Below are 24,309 nucleotides of genomic sequence, written 5' to 3'. Positions count from 1 at the left end.
CTCAGCCGATATTTAAGCTTGTGCGTGCGGCATTACATGCCCGAGACTGTTCCGTTTTTCGCGGTCAACTCCCTCGTGCCTGCTCAACTATAGTTTCATACGATTCTCCTTCGTTCCCGCCAGATGCTAGCAAAATTTCCAGCAACGAATAAAATTATTAAGTACGATTCTTTCGATGCGTGGAATTAAATTAGAAAAAGTAATGGTTGCAACGAGATGAAAAACACCACGATCGAAGGATAAGGGAGACTCTAGGAGTTTGTAATGAACGAGCACAAAAGAAACCGGCTTCGTAGAGGAATGAAATTAACGGTACTGGAATTGGGGAGCAACGAGGGGGACAATCACCGTTGCACATCTTATATTGCGCAAAAAAGAATCGAACGAAATCTAGCTCAGGAATGCGCTTGAACGGCGCTCTATTGAAAACGTTATCCTTCGATCAGTTCCTTGTTCTTTCATCCACGTTACACTAGGCTAAATAAATAAATAAAAAAAATAAAAGAGATTAATGATGCCTGGAACTTTAGGATCACTTTACGGTCTCGTAAACTACAATCTTCCTGTTTGTAACTATAACTATTTGTAACAAGCTTAATGATATTAAGATTATTTTTTTGAAAGCACACGTGGGTTTGAAGTGTCGGTCACCGATGGCCACCATGACGGTAAATGCGCTATAAAGATCAAATCCTAATTCGTTAGAAACCAATTCTGTTACGCCGCGTCTCGGCTACAAAACTAGTTTTCCGAGCCCGTTTTCTTAATTTCCTTTCAATGCCCGAGAAAGTTCAACTTCTGTTTACTTTTCACACTGAAAAGCGTAACTAGAATAATCGTCTGAAGCGAATAAAACGATAGAGGCGCGATAGGAAATTCGCGGGGGGAAGAAGAACGAGGAGGAAGATGGTTCCCGTTTGTTGGACGATTCCATCCTCTCTCTTTCTCTCTCTCTCTCTCGCGGTGTTTTTGAATTCCTAGAAAGCACGCAAACGTGGCACGTGATAATGCGGTTTTGCGCTCGCCGCGGCACCGAACGAGAGAAGCGCATATCTCGACCGCAGCGGATCGTTTTAAAACGTTCCCTCAGCAGCTGGCACACGCCTAAAACGCGCGAACAACGGTTCACCGGTCGATCCCTCCTCTTTTTTCCGCTCGTTTTCGCTTGGAAACGAAACGGTCTGGTTTTTAGGCGAGAAGAGGATCGTTCCATGGCGCAGCGAACCGTGGCAAGCACCGGGACACTTAATCGTGAATTTTCTTTCTCGTGGAAAACGTCTACGGGATGACCCTGGAAGCGATACTGTTTCAAAAACATTTATAGCGAATCACCATGTATACGAAAAATTGAAGAGACCCAGATTTAATTAGATGCATGACACCCTGCTTCTCAGAAATTAAGTGGATGACGCTAGGCGTAATTCTGGAAAGTAGTAGTCTCAGGTCTCATTCCGCGTTTAGCCAGTTTCTGTATTTAGACTACAATAAAACGAAGAATAGGCATGTTTGAACAAGTATGAAGAACGAGACGGAATTCAACGTTCAACTACTTTTTCGAAACGATATCTCATCGCGATCTAACGAAGAAAAGCTGTAAAGCGTTGTTATCGAAGCTTGCGTAAAAAAAACTTGGAACTAGGAACTTATGTATCGACGCAAATCGGAAGCTAAAAGCTTATCTTTCATATCGAACAACCTCTTCGTTAGATTCGGTGCATTAAAAGTTGTTGGATATTCCATCGATGCGTAATAAGATTTATAATTTACTACGAGGATAAACTGTTGCAAAACAGATTGACTCGGTTCCTCTGAAAAATAATCAACATTTTCGGCGAGAGATAAAACCACTTTCTGTTTTACAAAGTGGAATTTACGAGCAGTGGTAAATTGGAAATGGCACTGATTAAAGTATCTTTTGATACATGATTCGGTAATGGAATAGCACTTTCGATCAATTTTTCCAAACCTCTTTCCACCGTTGCTCGCCACTTTCTTTATCTACGTGTTCCTCGTCGGATTATCAGCGGAGATATCATCGGAGTCGCAATAAACTATTAATGGTAAACGGTAAACACACCGGTGGGATGCCACGGGAGCAATTACTGAGCGATGCATAATGGGTAGGGGGATAGCAACACTCTGTTTCCACGTGCAGTTTCTCGATCTCGGTGCTTCTTTTTCAGCGCTTTTAATTGGGATCTGATAATCGGCGACGGATTGCCCAGTTATTTAATTCTCTCGTCGGAATGGTAATTGCAAATCGTGCGTCCAGATGTTCCTATCGTTTCTATTCATGGTGAACGGTGAATCGAAATTAATGACGATCCTTAGGCGCACGCTTCAATAACTTCTCTAGAATTTTATTAACCTCTACGAAGCCTACGGAGTCGCTTTCTCTGGTCTGGGATGCAGACGCGTCCGTTTCTACGCGGCGTTAGAAAAATCTAAAATCCATAAAACTTGACCTGGGCTCGCCAGAGTCGCCTCAAAAGTTAACAACAGAATTGTAAACACAGATTTTATCAGCGATTTTTATATTTAACGAGTTCGAACTCGAAAAATATGGGATCCATGAAACTGGATCGATGTAGAAATGCAAAATGAGAATTTCGAGTAATTTCAGCCGAGTTCTCGCCTTCTAAAATTTCCAAGTTTCGTGAACCAAGTGCTCGTTATCGATCTAGCCATTTTCAGGTCGCCAGTTGATACAAACGCGACAAGCTAGAATTTTACAGTGGCCCTTTTATCGCCATCCATGTCAGCAGTCATTATTTTCGCGAAGGGGCCACGGTTGAAAATATATTACCACGGGAAATCGTACACAGGCGCGTGCCATATTATTGTCATTACTGTCAGGCCATTGTCGTCTGATATAATTATAACTGAAACGGTGCGCGAGGGTGTCACGCGATACCCACGGCCACGTGTCATTCTCAATCGTGGCGCACACCGCGAAATAGAAATTGTTTCTCGTAATCAACATTGAGCTCGATGTCCGTCGCGCTTCCTGATAGTTCTCGAGTTACGATAATAAGGGACCACCGTTACGTTACGTGGGACAATAGAGGAATCGAGACAGCATTTTGGACGAAACCAAGGTGCAATGGATCTGTGCAAAATTGAAATTGGTACTCTTTCTTTTAAAGAAAGCATGGAGTTCCTTTGCCAATATTATGAAAGTTCCATTTCGACTGCTTCGACGGAACTTATCGAAAAAGTTCCCTTGACTCTTTCCATCTCCGGTTGAAATTACAAATAAATGTTTAAAGAGTTTCCAGGATCTACTGCGCTAGCGAAACAACTTAAATTGCAATGAAATACACGTTACTGCTCGAAAGTTCGAAGGACCTTTTTATCTTTAAGATAAACGAAGCGTTCCACTGAAAATATTATCTTTATTAATCGGATATTGCTAGTATCACGAGATAAAAATTGTTGTGACATTTCATCGTTGTAAATTCTTAACGACCGCCGTGGACTTCGGAGAAGTGAAAATGTCTTATAAACCGTTAATAGTGGAAAGCTGCTGTCGCTTGTCTGTCAAACGTTATCCGAGATATAACAAATAGATAATTTATTGCCAAGAAAGACGTATTAGCACACGTATCAGTACTTAAGTCGCAAGTAAAGATGGCGAATCTTATTTTTTACACAGTATCGATTTTATATAGAACTTGAATGACAACTGATGTACGCGCCATTTAGATCTGCTATTTTTTGGTTGATTTAAATATTTTTTTGCGAAATGAAGCGAATTGACTCGAATAATGAGCAACTCTGGCAGGAATAAACGTTCGCCATCGATGGCCTTGAGCTGCCAATATTAGCAGTCAAAGTGCAAGGAGATGGGCGTCGTCGTGCTGTAGCGGCGGTTCTGTCTCGTTCCACTCGATTAAACGCGAAGAAGATGATTTCGACTGGCGATGAAACGCAGCCAGGTAGCTCGGCGCAGATATCCACCGGCAATTAGAACGTTTCCCGTCGTTACGGGGCAGGTAACCGAGACCGATTTTCATGCGACTTCCGCAGCCCGAATCGGCAAATTCGTAGCTCTAATGAAGACGCTACACTTGGAAAATCTACGCCGTCGTAACGCACAATTTACTACACGATATACCGTGCAAATGTACTGTCGGTATATACAGGGTGAACCCTACCGAAGTTCCCCCCTACTGTTAACCATCTAAATTAATCAACGGATACGAAATTCTAGCTTCGTGCGTAACACGCTACCTCCGTTTCCTATTTTTTATTAATTGGATATTCCTTCGTGCGCAGGAAACTTACTGTGACTAATATCAAACAAGCGTATATTATGTTTTTATAAAAATTGTTATTAAGGTCGTTTTCGATGTACCACCCGGTAAGTGCACGAACGGGAAGAAAAAACTTATTAACAGCCCGCTAACCAGTGCTGCTACGCAACGAGGCTATACAAGTTAATAATACAATTAAAATATAATAGAGTGCAGAATAATAATTGGCCGTAATAGCGTACGATATATGCACAAGTTCTATAACCAATTATTAGAATGATAGTGATCCTAGAAAGAGACATAAAGCGATACAAATTACCAGGATTACGGTGTATCGTTCGAAAAGGATATACACGTTTCGTATTGAAAACAGTAATTATTCCTTCTTTCGAGAAAGTTTAAGAGCAGCCCTCGAAGAGGATACGGAAAACGTTCGTTCTTGGCTCCGTGGTAGACACATCTCTGTCTCTGCTCTGTAATTTAAAGAGCAAATTTCTATGCGCCGCGTAGATGCCTCAAGTGTATTAACGCGAACATTTAATCTCGCAGTCTGTGCCCGATTTGCAATTCGTAACGTGCTCAAAATTGCATACGGGTCGACTGAAATTTGTAACGATTGACCTTAGCTTTCTAACCGGGCTACTTATATGCTACTACTATTTTGCATTTTAAAAGAAAAAGCGGCCTACTTCGTCCGAAAGCTCTGCCATTTTGGCCCCTAAGTTTGGAATTAAAAGCCTAACGAACTCATGGTTCATTTTTTTATTTGAAAAAGTAACTTGAATGATCCTTTTTGAAACAGCAAAATTGCATTACCAAACTTCTGTTTGTGCGGGAGTTCGATGTGCCGTGATAATCACGTCGATCATATTTCATCATAGAATTCTATCGGGTTGAAGAAAACACCCGGCATCAGACACGACTTCGTTACATAATAACCGCCGGTTCTTTTGTGAGGCAGTACAAAGCATAGAGAGAGATCAGCTTCTTCATCGAGCAGAGTTTCTTTTCCTCGTCACGGTGTTCGATTGATTCCACTCCACTTTCGAACGAGCGTCACGACAATGATACCTTTCCCGTAGGATGCGCCACCTTATTCTTAGATCATATTAGAAAAGAAACAAAACTAGACTCTGACTAGCGGGCTGAAACACGAACTTGTTTATTCAACACCTGATACGCGAACCAAACTGTACCGTGTAATTTAAAGAGGGGGAGAAAAACGTAAAGCAAAACTATCCATCAAAAAAAGATCTGTAATTTCCTCGTCGTCAAACTATTAAAACGTTCGAGCGTTTATTGAAGCGTCGATCGGGCAAAATTTTATATCGCAGCCGTGTAAGTACAACGCGACTGGAATCGTGAAATTTATACTAGCCAGAGACCATCATTTATGGCATCGCTGCGAGGGTACGGCTCGCGAGAAGAACGACTATGATTTTACGACTGCTTTTGCCCCCATCAAAGACTTCCTCTTTGCACAAAGAAATGGCTAGAAACGTAATGTAACTTGATTCTGGATCGGTCTAAAACGATCGATAATCGCGCCTCGAGATCAAGAATGCTAACTTCGAACGGGGGAAAAAGATGGCTCCGGAGTAGTGCTTGATTCGATCTGAAAGAAAACCTAATAATTCTCGAATTGGATAATGAAACAAAGACGCGGTACCCTTGGGTTAAGTTTACGCGCAGATATTATATCGAGCCAACAACCATGACAAATTACGGCCGAGGATAGTTATTAAACGAGAAGTTTACGATTAGCCGATGCCCGTAAATCGTGAGAAATGTAGAATATGAGAACGCCATGGGCTTCGAGTCTGGTAAATCACGGATATCGTCGCGGTTAGGTGTCTCGAATTCTGCGGTGGAAGGTTCACTCGCATGTGACGAGGAGAAAGAGGGGAAAAGAGAACCACCACACGTCGCTGCTTCCACTTTGCGTCGCTGTGTATTTTATGGTATCGATTATCAATCGTTTCCTGGCAGAGGCCGGGCCTTTCTTGACCCAGACCTGATTTTAATCGTCCAACCAGAGAGGACATTTGTTTCCGCGAGCGTGATAAAGAGGCTATCGTCAACTATCTCACGGTAATATACAAATTTTATATTGCTCGTACCGTTACAATATTTGTCTAAGAACAAAAACATTTAAGACTTCCGCCAGAGATTTTCTTAAGAGTTTCGACCCTTAAATTTCTCTATTTTTCCTCCTCGATGAAATCAGTAAATAAAAAGCCATTTTTTTAAATATCAAACTATACGAATCTACGTTTTATCGATCTAACAGGCGATGATGCTTCGAGGCAGAGAATTTGAAAAACCTGTAAAGCAGAATCCAGGTCAGATTGCCTCGAAAGAAAGTTATCGCAGGTTTTTAACCAATTTACTACTCGAAAGATTGTCACTCGTCGAGGATAGTGAAAATCGTTATCCAGGAATCGCGTGACTCGCGCAACAGACTGCGATTCGAAACACGATTTAATAATCAGGAGATTGGCTCGATCTAAATCCCTAGATTTTCCCGAAGAGAGTTTATTGGGGCCATCGACTTACGAACCGTTCACCCAGCGTACTCTCTATTAGCAAACAATGCGATATGATGAAATCTTAATAAAGCCCGGAAGGGACGAGCACAGACAGCTTGATGCTCTTAATTAGAACTCGTGATGCATCGGAACCCTCACATCGAATGCGTTTACTTAGTTTTACATCCGCACAGAGGTATATACAAGCACGTGTGATCTCGTGAACGAGTGAACTCGTATAATTTATAAATCGCGGGTATACCAGGCGTAATTACGATCGTATTTCATCGCTCGTTATCTATCCTTGTTTACATATCTTTTAATGGCCCGATAAGACACAGATGTTATCCAGTATTTTTAATAGTTCAATAATAGTAAGCTGAAAACCAGTTTACAGATTTACTAGTCAGATGGCAAAATTTGATATATCACTTTTTCTTTGAAATTACGATCTGCTTTCGTGTGTATCTAGATAGGATCTACTTTACCGCAAGGGGCTTGAAATTTTGGAGGGTGAATTTATCCTTGAAATTGACACGCTCTACGAGCCTGCAAAATATATCAAAATCACGGAAAGGGGAACAGTGTTTAGACTTTAACGAATTATAAAAGTTAAGCGGAGGTGTGAGTTCTGTGAATTTCGCACGTTCGTTTAGTCAGAGTCGACTAAAATCGCGTCGAACGTCGCGTAAAGAATGACAAAGCGTAAAATTAACTTCTCCGACGAAAGCGTAATTTAGGCACCGGGGAGATGTTGTTATTCGAGCGTGCACGTGCCTCAACAACCATTCCGGAGCTTTCAGCTGGTGCTCGCATGTTGGGGAAGATGAAATATTTTCAGAGAACGCCGCAATGTTTACAGTTATCGCAACTAGGTGGAAAGTTCGATGTACAAGAACGGTGACCCGCACGATACAGACTGATCAAACGCGGAGACCGATGTGTTTCATGCATACGCCTGATTAATGGGCGAAACTGTTCGCTTCGGCAACAACGACCGTGCAACGGGACGGCCTTTATTTCGAATCGCGTACGCGCAAATATAACTGTTCCGTGTCGGTTGATTTTTCCTTCTTTTTTTTTGTTTTTATATTTATTTTTCGTTATCTCGCGGTAGGATCGGTCGAATAAATAAATCATCCAACCGGCCACCAACCCGTTGCCCCTCGACGTAATGTTATTAATCCTCCCTGCGATAACATTTGTTCGTACGGACAAGTCTATAAGTTACGTAAAACGGATCGTAATTGCGGGGCCCCGATAAGACGACGCGAGTCGCCTTATCAACGAAGAAAGTGGAACGAATGCAGTTCACAATTCGCACCGGTCTGATTCGTTCGAATAGAATCAAAGGTGAATTTCTTCCTGGACGAAGAAAAGAAGCTTCGGAAGTAACGACTTTCCCTTCTCACGACTCCAAGTGCCCCGCGAATGGGCGAAAAAAAATCGATTAGGAAACCCGAGTGAAAATCGTGCAACAACAATGCTGCCTTGGGTACGGTTAACACGTTGACTGCCGCGCGCATTTTACGTGGTTTGCCCATGCCATTAATTTCTTCAAACCATTATAGCGACAATAGTATTATTGACAAATTTATCGGTATCGATATTTACCCTAATTATGTATTTTTACTATTGGTCGCGTCGTCGATCACAGATGATTAATACCTATCCGGGTGATAAAAGCAAAAATGTGTTCTCTTTTCCACGGCTACATTGTTCACGTAAATGCATATAGTGTAATTATTCTCCGGTTGATAATAAAAAATGAACGATTATCGAGAGCTTTAGCAGCCTCATCGCTAATCACGAAGACTGGCAGTGAGAACGGTAGAACGGTAACTGGTCGAGCTTCTCGAATCGCGACGAGCCCCTGCGAGTATCGAGTGTCGAGTTTCATTCAACGATCGAGAACCTCGCGCGTGTCGGTAAAACCGGAACCAGGTTGAATCCACGCGTTCGTCTTTCTTGTCGTCCGGGACGCGGGTCAGCCGTGTAACAATAATTCGCCGCGTTAGCGTGGTTTTAGAAGCTCCAGACCGCGAATGCATTACGACCGGTGGAACGAGCGGCACGAACCCCGAGACACGCGAGCGCCAAGTGCACCGGTCGCGCGCTCTGACGACGGAACACGCACGAAACGTCGCGCGGAATGTCGCGTGCGTGCGCACGGGCCACGCGAAAACGCGTGTGCACGCACGCGGCGACACGACGACGGTCAATATCAATTTGGCATCGAGTCGCGACGCTGGGATAACCGCCTTTCGCGTCGAATATCCTATCCTTGGAAAACGATCGGCGCGCGTACTATAATCGCAAGCGTGCACAGCGCGGTGCATTTCATGTGTATCCCCCCTTGCTTGTCAGGCGAACCTTGGGACACATAATAATTTATTGTAATTCGACCGCACGAATAGTGTCCCCTTATTGATTATTCAGTGACCGGTCGTGGAAACAAGCCGGCTTGCACAAACGCCTCGATAACACCTGCGCGGGGCCATCTATGCACCGTTTATAGGTTTGGTGATAGGACTTTTTCCCCTGTTCACACGTTGCCAATCGATGGAACCATCTCCCGTGCGGCGTTCCGGGTTTCACGCTTAAAAAAGTTGTAAACTGCGCGTGGATGTAAATGATTATCGCGTTAATAACAAAAACAAGTTTTCTCGATGGAAAGTAAATTTATATACTTGTCGATCGGACGACTAAATAAAAAGATGGCGAAAACTTGATGGCGATATAGAACCAAATAACATCGTACCAACTGTTAAACGCGGGAATAGCGGAGGATTAATCTTGAAATACCACATTTGCTTTTTTGTTTCTAGTAATATGTTGGCGATTTTTATGTACGATAGGTTACCTTCCAATACTTTTTTTTCTTTCATAACTGGTATATTTCAACAGACTTAAACACTTTGAAACATTTTAAGTAGCTTTAAATATCGCGGTACAGTTGAACCGAGTCAACGGTTCATTACGCCTAAGCACTTTGCATACTAATAAATTAATTATTATTGAGAAAGCCAGAGCTGGCTCAAAGAAGCGATCGATAAAATCTAAACTTCGTCGATAAAAGCGTATAAATACGGTTACTTTATGATCGTAGAAGCGAATTGAATCCGCTCGATCGTATTTCGATCCATAAATAATGTTTCCAATAAAACTGTAATCGTTGTAAGTTTCGAGAAGCAGACCATATCTTCCGCAATGACCTAATATATCACGTTTGTCACTGTTTCGTGTAGTTTGCGTAGGAATATAAAAGCCCGCGTTATTCGTTCCCTTTAACGTCGAAATGTGTGTCAGGTTCGAGAGAAAACTAGGCAGAAACGACTGGCCATGTTTTTCTTCGATTAAAAGAATAATTATAATATATACGGACGGGGGTTCCGTAAATATTTCCACGCGCTTTAATTTCCAACGTGAATTATAATTCTGTGCTGCAGAGCTGGCAGGAACGTGGTCAAGGAAACTGCGAAAAATGGCATGCACGCCAGAGCATGATTCCGGCCTATCTCGCGTATCCTTCTTCTTCCGTATGTTCTTTCGCGCACGCGCGCACAAGATTCGCGTGCAATTAACGCAAAATTTCGCGGCACTAAAGAACAGCAGGAAGAATAGAAACAGTTGCAGAAACAGAGGGAACTAGAATTATTTCGTAATACAAGAACCGTTTTTGAAATGGTAAAAAAAAAAACTTATACGCAAAGCGAACCAGAATCAAAAATAACAAATTACATATTTCGAAACTCGTATATTCCACCGTCAAGCATGACTGAACGGCTACAGTTTGAAAAAACATTGTACTCTTATTTATCTATGATGGAGAAAACTAGGATAATTTCGTAATACCGAAGACCGGTTTATTCCCGTTTTTGAAACGGTAAAAAGAAATTCTGACGCGAGGATCAGAACTGAAAATGTGAAATATAGGATACAAGAATGTACGAGTGACAACAAGATCGTAGGAGACTGAATGGTGGCGGATGGAAATGGAGGCGTTGGAGCGCGAAGAAGAATTTTAAAAAAATACAATCGCGGTCGAATTAACTGTAACGATTAAAGAAAGGAAAGCGATCGTGGTTTTTGCGCGGCGGCATGCTTTAAGAATTTAGGTTACGTGTCTTGATCAGCCGGAGAGATCTCTGGACGAGCTAATTCACTGATTACCCAGTGCGAGATACTCGAACCAAAACTACAGTTTCCTCGTTTAGCAGTTCAACGAAGAGAGTCTCTGTATAGTTCTTGCTCTAACGAGCGGTCATACCTTTTTCATCCCGTGTATCGCACATTCCAAGGTAAACATAGAGGGGCGTGTTCCTCGTGTCGAACGTAGAATTTTCGCTCGGAAGAAACGGTGAGATCGGGGTTTCCAGCGAGAAAAATAAACGAAAATACTCGTCCCTCCACTTAACCAATTCGTGTATGGGCTTCTCATTATTCCGGAGACTTTAACCAATAAATAATTTAAAATATTTTAAAATATTACCCGTGTATTATAGAAAAAGCTATGAAAAATTAGTGGCTCTTCTTTGAGAAACGGGTATACGAAATTAATCAGACTTTGTATCGACGAGGTAGGCGTGCACGACTCTGAGCTGCAAAAACGATTGGCGCGAAGTCGTTCCAGAATGCAAAGAGCTAAAAGACACCGAAACGTAGAAAAACGCGAAAATAACGGGTAAAATTGCATTCCTTGTTTTAAAATACACGAAAAATCGACGAGTTTTAGACTGGACGCGTCAACTGGGAGCGAGAACGGTTAACGACGAAAATCATCAATGAGGACTCGGGCCACGCTTGACATTCCTCCGTCGTGATCGACGGGCGAAACGTTCCAGCCGCGATAAAGTTGCGCGGCAGTTCTGACAGCGAACCTGATCGATCATCGAAACAAGAAACCCATAATATTCTACGATTATTGCAACGGACAGGGCCCGGTTCTCGGAATGACATTCGATTCGTTCCACTTCCACGGTGAAAATTTAAGACGCGCTCTCGACTAGACGTTTACGAACAGTTAATGTCCCCGATCGTGTTCACGGACACGTGGTGTGCCCGACCGCGAGAGCTCAGTTCCACCGCTAAGATCCGCGAACCGTAATCCCTACGGTCGTTCTGCTGAACATTAACGTGATGTTTTGCAGCGCACGTTGGATCGGAAAATACCTGGCACTCGTATTCTGTGTGGTCCCGGCTTTATCTTCCGACAATCGGCACGGTCGTAATGCTCGTAACGATAAATACGCGGTGCTCTAGGAATCCGACGGAGAAAAGGAACGGAGCTACGTTGATATTTGAGGCCTGCAGAACAGGAAACGCCTCCCATCGACGTCCACTACACCGTAACCGAATGTACCTCGATAACGACGCGTATTCCATCGATTTTTCGAGCTATTTGTTGTGCATGCATTCGAAATAATTAGACGTGAAAGTTACCAACATGGTAGACCGAGGTCAATAGTAACACTTTGACTTTGGAACGCAGTAACTCAAAAAGTACTACACTTGGAATAAAAATTTTTGTACGAACTCCGGTCTCCCCTACGAAAGGTAATTTTTATTTTTAAGCCGCGAATCAACGTGGAATCGTCTAAAACGAAAATTTAAATTGATCGATATATTGCAAGAATAATATTTAACGAGAGTTAAACATCTGCAGAGCAGGAAACGCCTGCCATCAGAATGCATCGCACCGTAACTAAACGTAGCTCGATTACGTAGCGTTCGATTGATTTTTCGAGTAATTTGCCGAACACGAATCTAAAATAATTAAGCGACTTCGAGCGATCACTATTATTATGCGAACAGCGATTCCAAATAGCTTGTTCGACAGATGTAAGCGCGCAACGAGCGATCTACCGTACGCTCGATATCTCGTATAGTATACACGGTATATTATTAAATACTTGCCACTAATAGATAAATTCTCGGTTATCGGGACTGAAAATCAGTCAATCAAGGCCTCGTACGCTGTTACGATCTCTGATACGAGTTTGTCGTCCGTGATCGACGAATAATTAAGGCGAGATCGAGGATGTCGAAAACGAACGTTTCGATAGCCAGGAACTTGAAACGAAGTTACCAGACAACGGGGTCGCGATCGAGGCGGGCATCGTCGAAATTGATAGTACAAAACACGACGGGACGTAATCGTATTCCGGTAATGACCACCGTAAAACCTCGGGTATCGTAATAAACCGAAGATGCTGGTTTACGGCGACTCGTGGAAGTCGATCAGTAATATTTTCCTCTAATTTCGCGGGTCGGAAGCGACGGTGGTTCGGAGATCTCTAGAAAATAAATCAACGACAAGGCAACGAGGCAAGAAAAGGCTCGCCTGCGGAACACCGGCATCCGGCTGAAAGTTTTGCCCCGCTGCAATCAAGATGCATCAGGTTTTGCGCGAAGAGCGCGAGAACGCGATGATCGACAAGAAACGTACCAAAGTTTTTCGAGAAAGGTAGATCTATTAACGACTCGAATGGCAGCGGCGAATTAACGTAATTCCGAAACGTTTTTTTTCCACGATCGTTCCCGGCAAGACTGTTCTGTTGCCGCGAGGAAAAGTGTCGGAGTCGCGAGGAAACGAGAAACATGGCGCGCTTTCTTTCCTCGGTACTTTCTACCGGGCGTATTTCCAACGGAGGAGCGGCCCCGCTAATGAAATCAACAAAAATTCTCGGCGCTGAAACGAGGGAATTAAAATACCGAGAATCTATTTCTAATGACCGTGAATTACGTTACGCAGGGAATAATTTTGTGAAAACAAGTATTTAATGATACTATAATAATTCTATTAACCGATGGAATTCGGCTGACTGTATGCACCAACAGCAATGCAGCCACCAAGTGGGAGTCGCGCGTCTCTTTTAAAACAGAGAAGTTACCATGGGTAGGTAACTTGCTTATTGACCGACCCACGTAGTATCGGCGATCCATACATAATCGCAAACAAGATATACAAGTAGATCTTTCACCCAATGTATTTTTTCGGCCCATTTTTCTAGGGTCTCGAAACCCCATTACCATTTTCGAATCACTCGCAACGTTACCAACAGATTTAGAAATGAATTTCAATCCCTTCCCCATAGTCAACTCACACGTATTTACGCGCACACTACAGCTGTCTGCCCATCAATACTAATACAGTAAAAAGTTTCTCTTGGGCCACGAAAATCCATAAGGCGTAATATAAAATCGTAGGCGATACCTATCCTCGTTCGAAATAAAATTGACTCCTCGTGGAATCTCCTATTCGAAAGATCGAGAAACACCGAATGGTCCCATTACTTATTGTTCCAACAATCCAAAACTGGACTTTCGAACCCGCTCGAAAGATCTATTAGCGTATGTAGTCCAGGTACCCTGGCCCATCCATCTTCTTCGTCCCTGCCACAAGGTCCATTAAACGAAAAACCTCGTCTCTTCGCGTGTCTCAAAGACGATAAGTACTTCCATAATGGGTTCAGAACTACGAGCAAATCGACAAGGAGCATCCTGCTTCGAATTAAACTTTCTTTCTCGTACCGTATAATGTAATGGGACGTTAGCTAGCGCAATTTATGTAGTTTCGAGTGTCGGTGGCGCAACGGTTGGGCCTGGTCTCATAGCGTTTAAGCAGAGAAAGACCTGTATAAATAAATGCGATCGTGTTGCCGTGAACAATAGCAATCAGTGTCTATTTGCGTGGACATTGTAGCCGCTTATCAGCCGTAATTGCATTCAATTCGACACGCTGTTACCGCTGCCAAGTACCTGCTCGTGAACGAATTCTCTAATAACGTCGGGACGCATGAGAACAGGAGCGGTTTCGCGCCGATGGAAAGAGCGTACGCGCATGCAAATCCGCCAAGCCAGGATTTAATATTCCATCTGAAGGACCACGTAGCATGCATGTTAGCACGTAATCGTACAATCAACCGTAAACTTCTCGGAACAAATAGTTTCCCTCGCGTGCGTCTCGCCGCGAAACGACCATTCAACCTCTCACGACGGAGGGAATGTTTACTAGTATCGTTCTGGACGAAAACGATAGGGGAAAACGCTTTGTACTCTCCTACGCGCCACGAGGAAGACGGTTTGAATCCCTTATCTAACGAGGAACATTCGCAAAGTGCCCCCGTTTCACAGACTTTTATAAATCGAAGCCTTGCCAGAGGCTCCTACCAAAGGTGGCCAAAGATGAGAGACGCGTATTTTTCTTTTTTTTTTAGCGCTCCTTGTGCGTTTCAAAAGGATAATATTTCCAAGTTACCATTCTCAAAGAAACGCGCTACACGGCTCTACTTTCCCACGAAAGAATAATGATCCTCGACTTAAAAAAAAAAAAAAATAACAGGATACTGTTACGAACTGTAATCCAGCAATGATTAAAATTCCTTCAAACTGTAGAAAAACGAGGCCAAGGGTAAATAGAAATTGCATTAGCCTTCCGACGCGTCGAATCTCTGCGACTTTTGCGTTTTCATTATGCGTTAACGACAGGTGTCATTAACGTTGCTCGGTTATCCCTCGCTCCTCGTTTCCATCGTACCGTTTCTCTTTTGTTCGACCGCAATAAACCTCGATCCATGAAACGTACCGTTTGATATTCGCGTTGTTCGCGGCAGAAGTTTGCTTGTACATCGCCGCGTATCTTTGTGTCCGTTACGTTTTGCCTGCTCGCGGCTTAACCGCTCGTATTCATCGCGAAAAATAACGTCACGTGGAATCGACATGAACCTATTGTGCAAGATTCTTTCAACGTTCCGATAACGATACGATTATAAACGTATCTCTACTTTGGGAGAAAAACATCGTTGCGATGCACCACTTATCTCTCTGTTTCGACTAAAAATACAAATATAAACGGCCTCGTGTAATGCTCATTAGGGGCAAATATTCGGACGAATACGCGGTCGAACGTTCAAATGGGTATTTAATCACGCAGCCGCTGGCCAGTCGGCCCGAAGAAACGTAAACAGTGATGTGGGTGGTCCCGTGGCAAGTATACCTAACGCAAATTGATGCAAGAAGCGAAACAAGTACTCCAATGGGGGAAAAACTGGCGAGAAAAGCCAAAAAAAAGGCTTTCGAGACTATTTTACGTATATGGTTATTAGTCGTAAGTCTGAAAAAGCCTGACTAAAATGAACGACCCAATACGAACAGCAATTCATTTCAAAGCTGACCTTTCTTTAGACGCACAGTTAGATTTATTGCTACTTTTCAGTTAACAATCTTTCGAAATACTATTCACATTGGTACTTTCTACACTTTATTTTCCAACGATTGTACGTACCTTCTCTCCATTCTACATTCCCATTGTTCCCATTTCCATTCTTTCCACGCATATTCAACTCCCCCACCTGACTGACCATTCCTCCTCCATACAATACTGTAATGTACCCACCCTAATCTACGGGTGATTCATCTTTCGGTAAATATTTTACCGATCAACCCTTAATCGGTATCGTGGGGCACGTCAACGCCCCAGCAATTACATTTTTCCGAAAATAATTTCTAAATAATACCGTGGCTCTATTATTTTACGTGTTCTATTCGCCTCGTGTTATATTTAGAACAGTGACAGATGTTTGTGGACAAAAAAAAACAGGGTTAGGGCGTGCGAAAACCCCATCGTACCAGTTCGAGTGCCCGATTGTATTTGTCATCGAAAATGTCGCGACGACCATCGACTCGAGACTCGTTGAAACCTTCGATTAATCGACTTTCGAGTGGCGACGATTATCGACCGTTTTCAATAATATTTTAACGAATTACAAATTACTTTGAAACAAAGCATCATTGAACTATTAAAATTTCGAAAAACTCCGAGTTGACTTATTTCTTGGGTCCCGTTGGGACACCAAACACGATTCTCCTGTAAAATTAAAAAGCAACCTTGAAACGTTCGAGCAATCACCGGTGCACGCGAGTGATACTTGTCCTCGGGAACGTGCAAAACGTTGAAAGGAGTCGAGTGTCGGGGATATACATGCACACAATGTGGCGCACAGGCGCCGAAAAAGTTAGGCGCAATTCGTAGCGCACTCGACGTCCCTCCGGAGGACTTTTAAAACCGGTCGAATGAGAATGGAATACGAGAATGCACAAGAGAGGATCGGTCAAACGAGTCGCAAGAGAAAAGCGACGTTCCCACTGCAACAGGACACCGACGACGGGACGCACACGCACGATCTGTGTGTTGCATTTTGCGCGTCGCGTAGCAGCCCGTGTTTCGGTGTATCGAATGAAACGCGACACGCCCTGGGAACACGCGGAATAAGAACGCCCGGCGGAGTAAAAACGATGGAAATCAATGGAAATAGTTTTCATTCATCGGTACGAATGCGTGAACATTTTAACATATCCTGTGTGCTGGGTAGCGTAACGACGTTTATGCGTGCCAAAGGGTCTCTGTGTAACCGTCTCAACGATTGGTATTAGTATTGGTATTGGCATTGGATTGTTGGATACCACTAGAATCGACAACACTTTATTTTCTTAAGAAGCTCGTACAACTTGTATTAGATCAACTAAATATCTGACTCTGTCTGACCATTCTTCGATATTGCAAGCTTTTATACATGGTATACTATTGCTGGAGATAGGTAGAGGTAGGGACGATGGTCAAGGGGCAGTGTGACTCAAGAAGAGTGCGAGGTTCTAAAATGTTTGGAAAGCACTATTACCATTGTCTTAGAGTGGATCTCATGGAAGAATGTTTGGAGGTTGCCCAGCGGATAGAAAGGAATGTAACTAATTCGTACAAGCGTAGAAACAATATCTAACAACGCAGGACACGACCGGAGAAGTGATCTATCAAGTTACGTCCCGGAATTGCTTGGTTATCGTTGGTCCGGAGCGCGCAGCGATCGTAGACAAGCGCAGAGATAAACGAGTTAAAAGAGAGGACGTCGGTTGGTCCCGAGGAAGATTGACGCCGGACTCTTTGTGTCCTTTAACGGGTCGACCAACGACCAGATAAGACGATCTTGTCGGGGAATCCGCTCGCGCCTACCAGAGACGAGAAAGCAACGAGAGAAGAATCAATCGTCGCGCAAAACGCCCACGCGACCGACGCACGGCTACTCGACGTATTATCTCGAGTGGCTTTCAGGCGACTCGAGTAGGGGCCTCCTTCTGCTTCTTCTTCTTCTTCTTCTACTCGAGAGATCGACAACAATTAGATGGGGACGAACGAAGGGAAACCGGGGGAAAACGTGGCATAGAAAATAAAAACTGCTGACGGAGAGAAAGAGGGTCGATGCCCGATACGCAGCAAAATGGACAGTATACGCGGCTCTGACCCGTCGTTAACGGACTTAACGACCAACGTCAGTGTCCGACTCGTGGCCAGAGCAAATAAGACGGTCGCCGTTGCATCGACCGACACGGATGGCTCAGTAATGAGGGAACGAGCACCGATGCCGCGTCGATGCGTACACGAAAGCGTTTCGTTGTCTCTTTCCGAGATACGATGCCCTAAATTAGACGGGGGATTATTATGGGAATTGAATTTCCTTTGGATCGTTGGCTCGAGCCACATTGCAACGCGTAAGGCGTGGAACATGCTCGAGACGCCACTTCGGTATACGCTGACGACGAACAACCACGTTCTTTAAAGTGAAACTTTAAGCGACTAGCTTACAAAATATTAGTTACCATAAATTGAGACGACTTTGCCCCGAAATTTAGCCATCTTTCAGTGTTTCGCTAAATTAGGATATATAAGATAAAAGAAACGCGTCCTCTATATTTTCAATTAAATCCTACACTGGAAATAACACTATGCGCATGGAACTCGACGCACGCGTACAAAAATTGTGCATTTTGATTATGTAAATAAGTGTTCGGTACCCCGATACGATAGGAGATTTATCTAACAATCGTCAAGGCTGTCAAAGCGTATTAGTTCCTTCGACTTACGAGATCAAACCCATATGGAACTGTCCTGACACGTGTACCACGGTCGACTACAAAGTGTGTTCACGAATGTTCGATATGATATTCAGTGAAATCCGGTCACATGAATGCTCGGTACCAGGTCTTGTTTAAAAACGAGTTCTACCCACACGACAAAGTGAACCGTGTCACAGTTGGCTCGCCTCTCTGTGCCGTTTTGTATAACGAAAACGCGAATCGATTGTATTAATATAATCAAATGAACGTAGAAAAGACTAACAGAAACAGCTCTCGACGCCCATGCCCGACGTTGGGAACAATACGGCTCAATTAATATCGATTCCAAACAGTATCATTATCCCCAAGGTACGCGCGTATACCGTTCGTATTCAGAAACGTCCTTAACGAAGGCGCAGCCTCGAAGCACCAGTCTAGTGCCCCACCCCTTTTAAAAAAGAAACAATTCTATAAAAGGGCAAATTTACATTACACTAAATGGGAAATCGATTGTGTATGCGAGCGTGGTGCGTCGTTACTAGACTGCGGACGTTTATGCAAATTTATATTTTTATATTTTCAGAAAAGCGCCAATTACCTGTCCTATGATATCGAAAGAACATTTTCAGCATATCAATTAATCTCTATAACAAAAATTATAGTTATTATAATGTAAATGTAATTTTTTAATAACTTTTTAACGAAGCCTCAATCAACAAATTGATATTCTTGATTTTCGTCTTATTTTGGCCTCTAGAATCTTCCATTAAAAATTTTCCCAGGGGTGGCCGAACACCCTGTATATTTTATAACTGGATTCTATATTTTACATATTATAGCATATTAATTTTGCATAAAGACCCCAAGTACAGTCATTACTGAATACCACGAGTGACCAATCACTACAAGTTTCCATATACAACCTATACCCCCCCCCCCCCTCTCCCACGCACCTTACGTCGTTAATAGTGAATCATCGACCGTGTAGGGTAATAAAGAATTTCCCGAAACACATTAACTTTTGTGTAAAGAAGCTTATGCGCTCTGAATAAATGACATTCCCAACAGCACCAACATTTGTACGCGTTATCGTATTTAACTTCCTTATCGACAGGAATGATTCACCGATTCCGCCGTTCGGTTCGACCTCCGAACGCTGCGTCCATCATCATGGTATCAGTTACTTCTTACTTTATTTATTCTGTTCTCGTAGAATAGCACAAAGAAGAATTCGGATTTCGTAGCGTGAATTTGCAATCCCGTAGCCAAATTGTAGCGTGACTCGCGAACTTGTGAACGAACCGAGACGATAGAAAAGAAACACGACCGTGTATGCCCGGTCATTCGTTGCTGTCGTTACACTGGCATTAACCTTTGTGTAGTTTCGTGGCTGTCTGAAAATGGCGCGTCTACGTTCTTGTTCTTTGATGATTACCTCGCAAAAATAGAAACTGGACTGAGGGGGCCCGACCCCGCCGTATCTTGATTCTCGTTCTCCTTGAGACTGTTAATCGCCGGCGATTAACATCAAAATTTGTCCCGTCAGGAAATCTCATTTGCCACGATTTTGTATGTTGCTGGGGGACGCTTCCGCAAGAACGATTCCGATTAATCCGTCGAGACGTCGTTAAAATTCTTATCGGTGCGAGGGTCGTCCATGAAATTTCGTAGCTTCAAAACATATTTTTATAATCGTGACAGACGCAATACGTCAGTTTACGTTATCGCGTACCCGCTTATCAAACTTAAATCGTAGCAATTACATCGTTATCGTGTTCGTTGGCACGATTAAGAAATACTTTTTTCTCGTATCTTTCGAAGCATATGTCGAAGAAAATCGCAAACGGAATTATTTGTCGTTTGTTCGTGAAACATGACATGAGATGCTCGGTGCAATATTTTAACGAATACTTAGGCTATCGCGTAGATTCAATTGTAAAAATAAACTCCGAAATTCCATGGAGCGAGCCCGAGCACTCGATCGGTAAAATAGAGAGCATGCGTGAGAGCAACAGGCGGGACAAGGAACGCGCCAGACGTTGAATCGCGACCGAGTTGCACAAAGTCGCACACACATCGATCCACGGGCCCTAATGACTTTATCGCATTTACGGAACTGCAATTCTGATCCATCGATAGAGAGCAGGTCATCGAACTTGTAGCTGAATCGCGCGAGCTCGAGGAGAAAGGCATTTCGAGGTTATAAGCAGTCGGTCAAAACAACGGACAAAAAAAGAAGGGTGGCCACGGTACGGAATCGTCGATCGACGAAAAATTCGAGAAACAAGATTTACGGAAAATATATTGCTAGCACGAACCTGGTTTTGAATCGTTGCGTATCGTCCTGCCCGGCCCACATTTTTCCTTCGATTCACGAGCGAAAAAGACTCCTTTTGCCTCTCCTGACGACTGTGAATTGCACGACCACAAGAGTTTCGACGTCGCGACGACAATTCGTGCCGGTTATGCGCGTTCGAGCGGTCTGCGACGTGGGTCAGTCCAGGCTGGGTCGCGGCCGCTTGTGTTACTCCTTCCGTTTCTTACTTCGTCGAATACGCGCACCACTGATCGAGGTAGACAGAGACGGCGATAGAATCGCGAAGGGAGCCTAACGCACGTTACACGAGAAGGAGGCGCCACCTCTAAAAAGCCGAGAAACTCGATAGGAAGCGGCGTGCCGTGTTCCGTACAAACGCGAAATCCACTGACGGTTGAGATCGACTACGTCGCGCGGTGCAAACTTGCGTAGGGAGAATGATCCTCGCACTCGTGTGCACGGGGCCTTAAGCCGGTTTATTCAGCCTACGAGAGACTGCGCAGACAACCTATCTCGAGGAGCCATATCCTTAAGCACAGTCACGGATACAATCTACGGAGACGACTCCCTTTGGCTACTCCTTCGGTCTGGCCAGCGACAGTGGTTATATTTATCTTTTGTATCGCACTCTTTACAGATTTTGCTCCTAGCAGAAATACCTTGCGTCGCTTGACCGTAACGGCCTCGGGAAAGATTGAAACGGAAATATTTCAAGTACTACCGTAGACTACGGAAGTTCGAGCGAATGCTAGCAAATTAGATTTTCAATATAACGGGAAACTTAAGAAATACTACGTAATAAAAAATTGTTCGAACGGGGGGAAAACGAAATAGAATACTTGAGTTTGAAACTTGAACTATTTCAAGAATACAAACTTTTTGCTTTAGTGGGAATGAAATAGGGACATTTATGCAATTCGCGAGAGTACACTTCTAAAGGCGGTCCTGCATTTTGTCAACCACTCATGAACCCTGCACACCGACTGCTCCGTAGCGCCACAAACTAGGGTAAACCCTTGACACACCCCTCCTATCGTACGAAAGTTGAAACAGATTTTTCGAGTTGTAGGTGTATGTACAGAAAATATTTCTAGTTCGAATTCGATCAATTTTTCTAACCTCACATTTATCATCGTAATACAAATAATATAGTATGTTCTAATCTTACCTAAAAGTATTAATGCGAACACGATGGTACGGTAGTAGTACTACGATTTATATGTATTTTGAAATCATTATGTGTCTATCTTTCGTTACGACGAACATTTAGTGCAACTACCCTGTCGGTTAATTAATTTTAATTTTCATTCGAAGTGGTTTCACATCCAATACCTTTGCTCGTTCTATCCAAGCTGAACAATGATCGTCTTGTTCGATACATATAAATATAAAATTATTATTAATATTTATCATCATGAATATGAACGATTTCAATAATTACAATCATGATTGTTACAACGCGTTTGATCGCGCCAGAAACGAACAAAGCAAAGTAATATTTTCTACGACCATGTGATTCTCGAAATCCTCTACTGTCACACACCAGTGTCCAAACAACAAAAAAACAGCGAGGGGTATATAAAAATGGAAAAAAAGTAAAAGCGTTAGAGAGACGGAAAGAGGGAGAACAAAGGGTGGGCAGAACATCGTACCTATGCAATTACGAAGCTTCGGACCTAAACGTACACGCCTCTATGCGGCACGCTAGGAACTACAGGACGTCGGGTGAGTCAGCCTGTAACAGCAGCATGACTCGGTCTCAGAAGCATACGTATTATTCGCATTCGCATTCCGGAGAAAACATTTATGGTCAGAAGAAAGATACTATTAACAAAGGATTCTCATGTCGTGCACAAATGTATTCTGGAAGAGTAAATTTGAAAGAAATGATGCATTCTTTCGGCATGTAAAATGGAGAAAGAATCAACCTGTCTATTATTTTCACTTATCATAACCGGACATCCTGTAATTTTAACGTATTTATGTTTTGTACCATAGAAACTAAACATTTTGCATTGGTATAAAAATAACAAATGCATCGTCAGAAATGCAATGCTTATTTTTCTTTATGTTCGTTATTAGAAACTCGTTTATTAGAAACATGCGTTGCAATGTTTAGCCGTTACGCGGTAAACCGCGAATTTTTTTCTCTGAAACGACGGACTGTAATATGACACTTACCGAGGTAAATTCACTCACCAAGACCTTACAAAGTAGGAAAGGATTATGTAAACGATACTGCTTTCTTAATTATGATGCTTGTAGTTTGTATATATTGAATAGAATTAAAATTGTATATTATGTAGTTTAGAATTACTTGTTCCTGCAGTGGCAAAACAAATCTGCAGGATTTTTTTATTTTATACTGTTATTTTTTGTATCGTATTAGAAATATCAGTCAATTAAATATATTGTAATAATTACGTATTATTGTTATTGAAATATCTAATTTGAACAGGTGTATTTAAATTAATTTACAGAATTCTCATTAATTTAGTATTTACTATGGACAAACATGTACATTATAAGAAAGCAGTATTTTTATCGTATATAAATGTTTTCAAAAACCGAATCGGAAAGAGTACAACGAACGCAATCTATTGCCATGCCTTCGCACTTACGACTGCATAAGACGTTATCGACTCTACACTTACTAGATGCAACAGTCACATTGTTTAATATTGTGTTTATGAATGCTTGAATGGAAACCTCCATACATAACATTTGTTTCTAAAAAGTTGAAAAAATGATACATTTAAACGATATATATTATATCGTATACTGATAAACAAAAATTCACTAAACATGAAACTTACTTTACAAATAGTGAGATTTACATTGCATTAGTGACAACAATACATGAAAATACTGACATACATTAGAATTATTATAATATTAAAAATGAAAGTGACACTCCACGAACAATACAGACTTAACCTCCATAACATGATTATACTTATCTAAATGATAATGCAAATACAGCATTTTTTTTTTTAATATTCGTATCAACACGAAAGAACAAAATATTTGTTGCATTATATTATACATAATCATATTAAATCGTTTTAATTTTCAGGATTTGCCAAAACTGCTAGTACAAAAAAGGATGAAGGATTGTCCGGTTATGACCGGTTCAAACTGACGCACCGTGCATAACAAAAAAGTCAGCAACCAATAAGACGCCATTCGTTTATTTCCGTTGCTATTACTGCAAATAATTATCTCTCATATGTATTATCTGTAGAAATAATTTTTCCAAATATACAAATTACAAAAATATTAATATACATCGAATAATAAAACTCGTATATAGAAATGA

General features: G+C 42.4%; 1 protein-coding gene across 2 annotated transcripts in view; it reads right to left on the bottom strand.

The window, feature by feature from the left end:
* Positions 1–24,309, bottom strand: part of Jupiter (microtubule-associated protein Jupiter) — a 70,098-nt gene that overhangs the window by 45,391 nt on the left and 398 nt on the right. Inside the window, exon 1 of one of the 2 annotated variants that reach the window (XM_076773705.1) lies at positions 20,992–21,559. The exons of the other annotated variant lie outside the window; for it this stretch is intronic. Within the exon in view, the coding sequence (XP_076629820.1) occupies positions 20,992–21,032 (41 nt within the window). The 5' untranslated portion in view covers positions 21,033–21,559. Of the gene's footprint in view, positions 1–20,991; positions 21,560–24,309 lie in introns of those variants that run through there. 2 annotated transcript variants of the gene reach the window in all.

This window comes from Colletes latitarsis, chromosome 9 (assembly GCF_051014445.1).
Source record: "Colletes latitarsis isolate SP2378_abdomen chromosome 9, iyColLati1, whole genome shotgun sequence".
NCBI classification, from domain to species: domain Eukaryota; kingdom Metazoa; phylum Arthropoda; class Insecta; order Hymenoptera; family Colletidae; genus Colletes; species Colletes latitarsis.
Note: the sequence above shows the minus strand (reverse complement) of the source record. Positions and strands in the feature narration are given on the sequence as shown.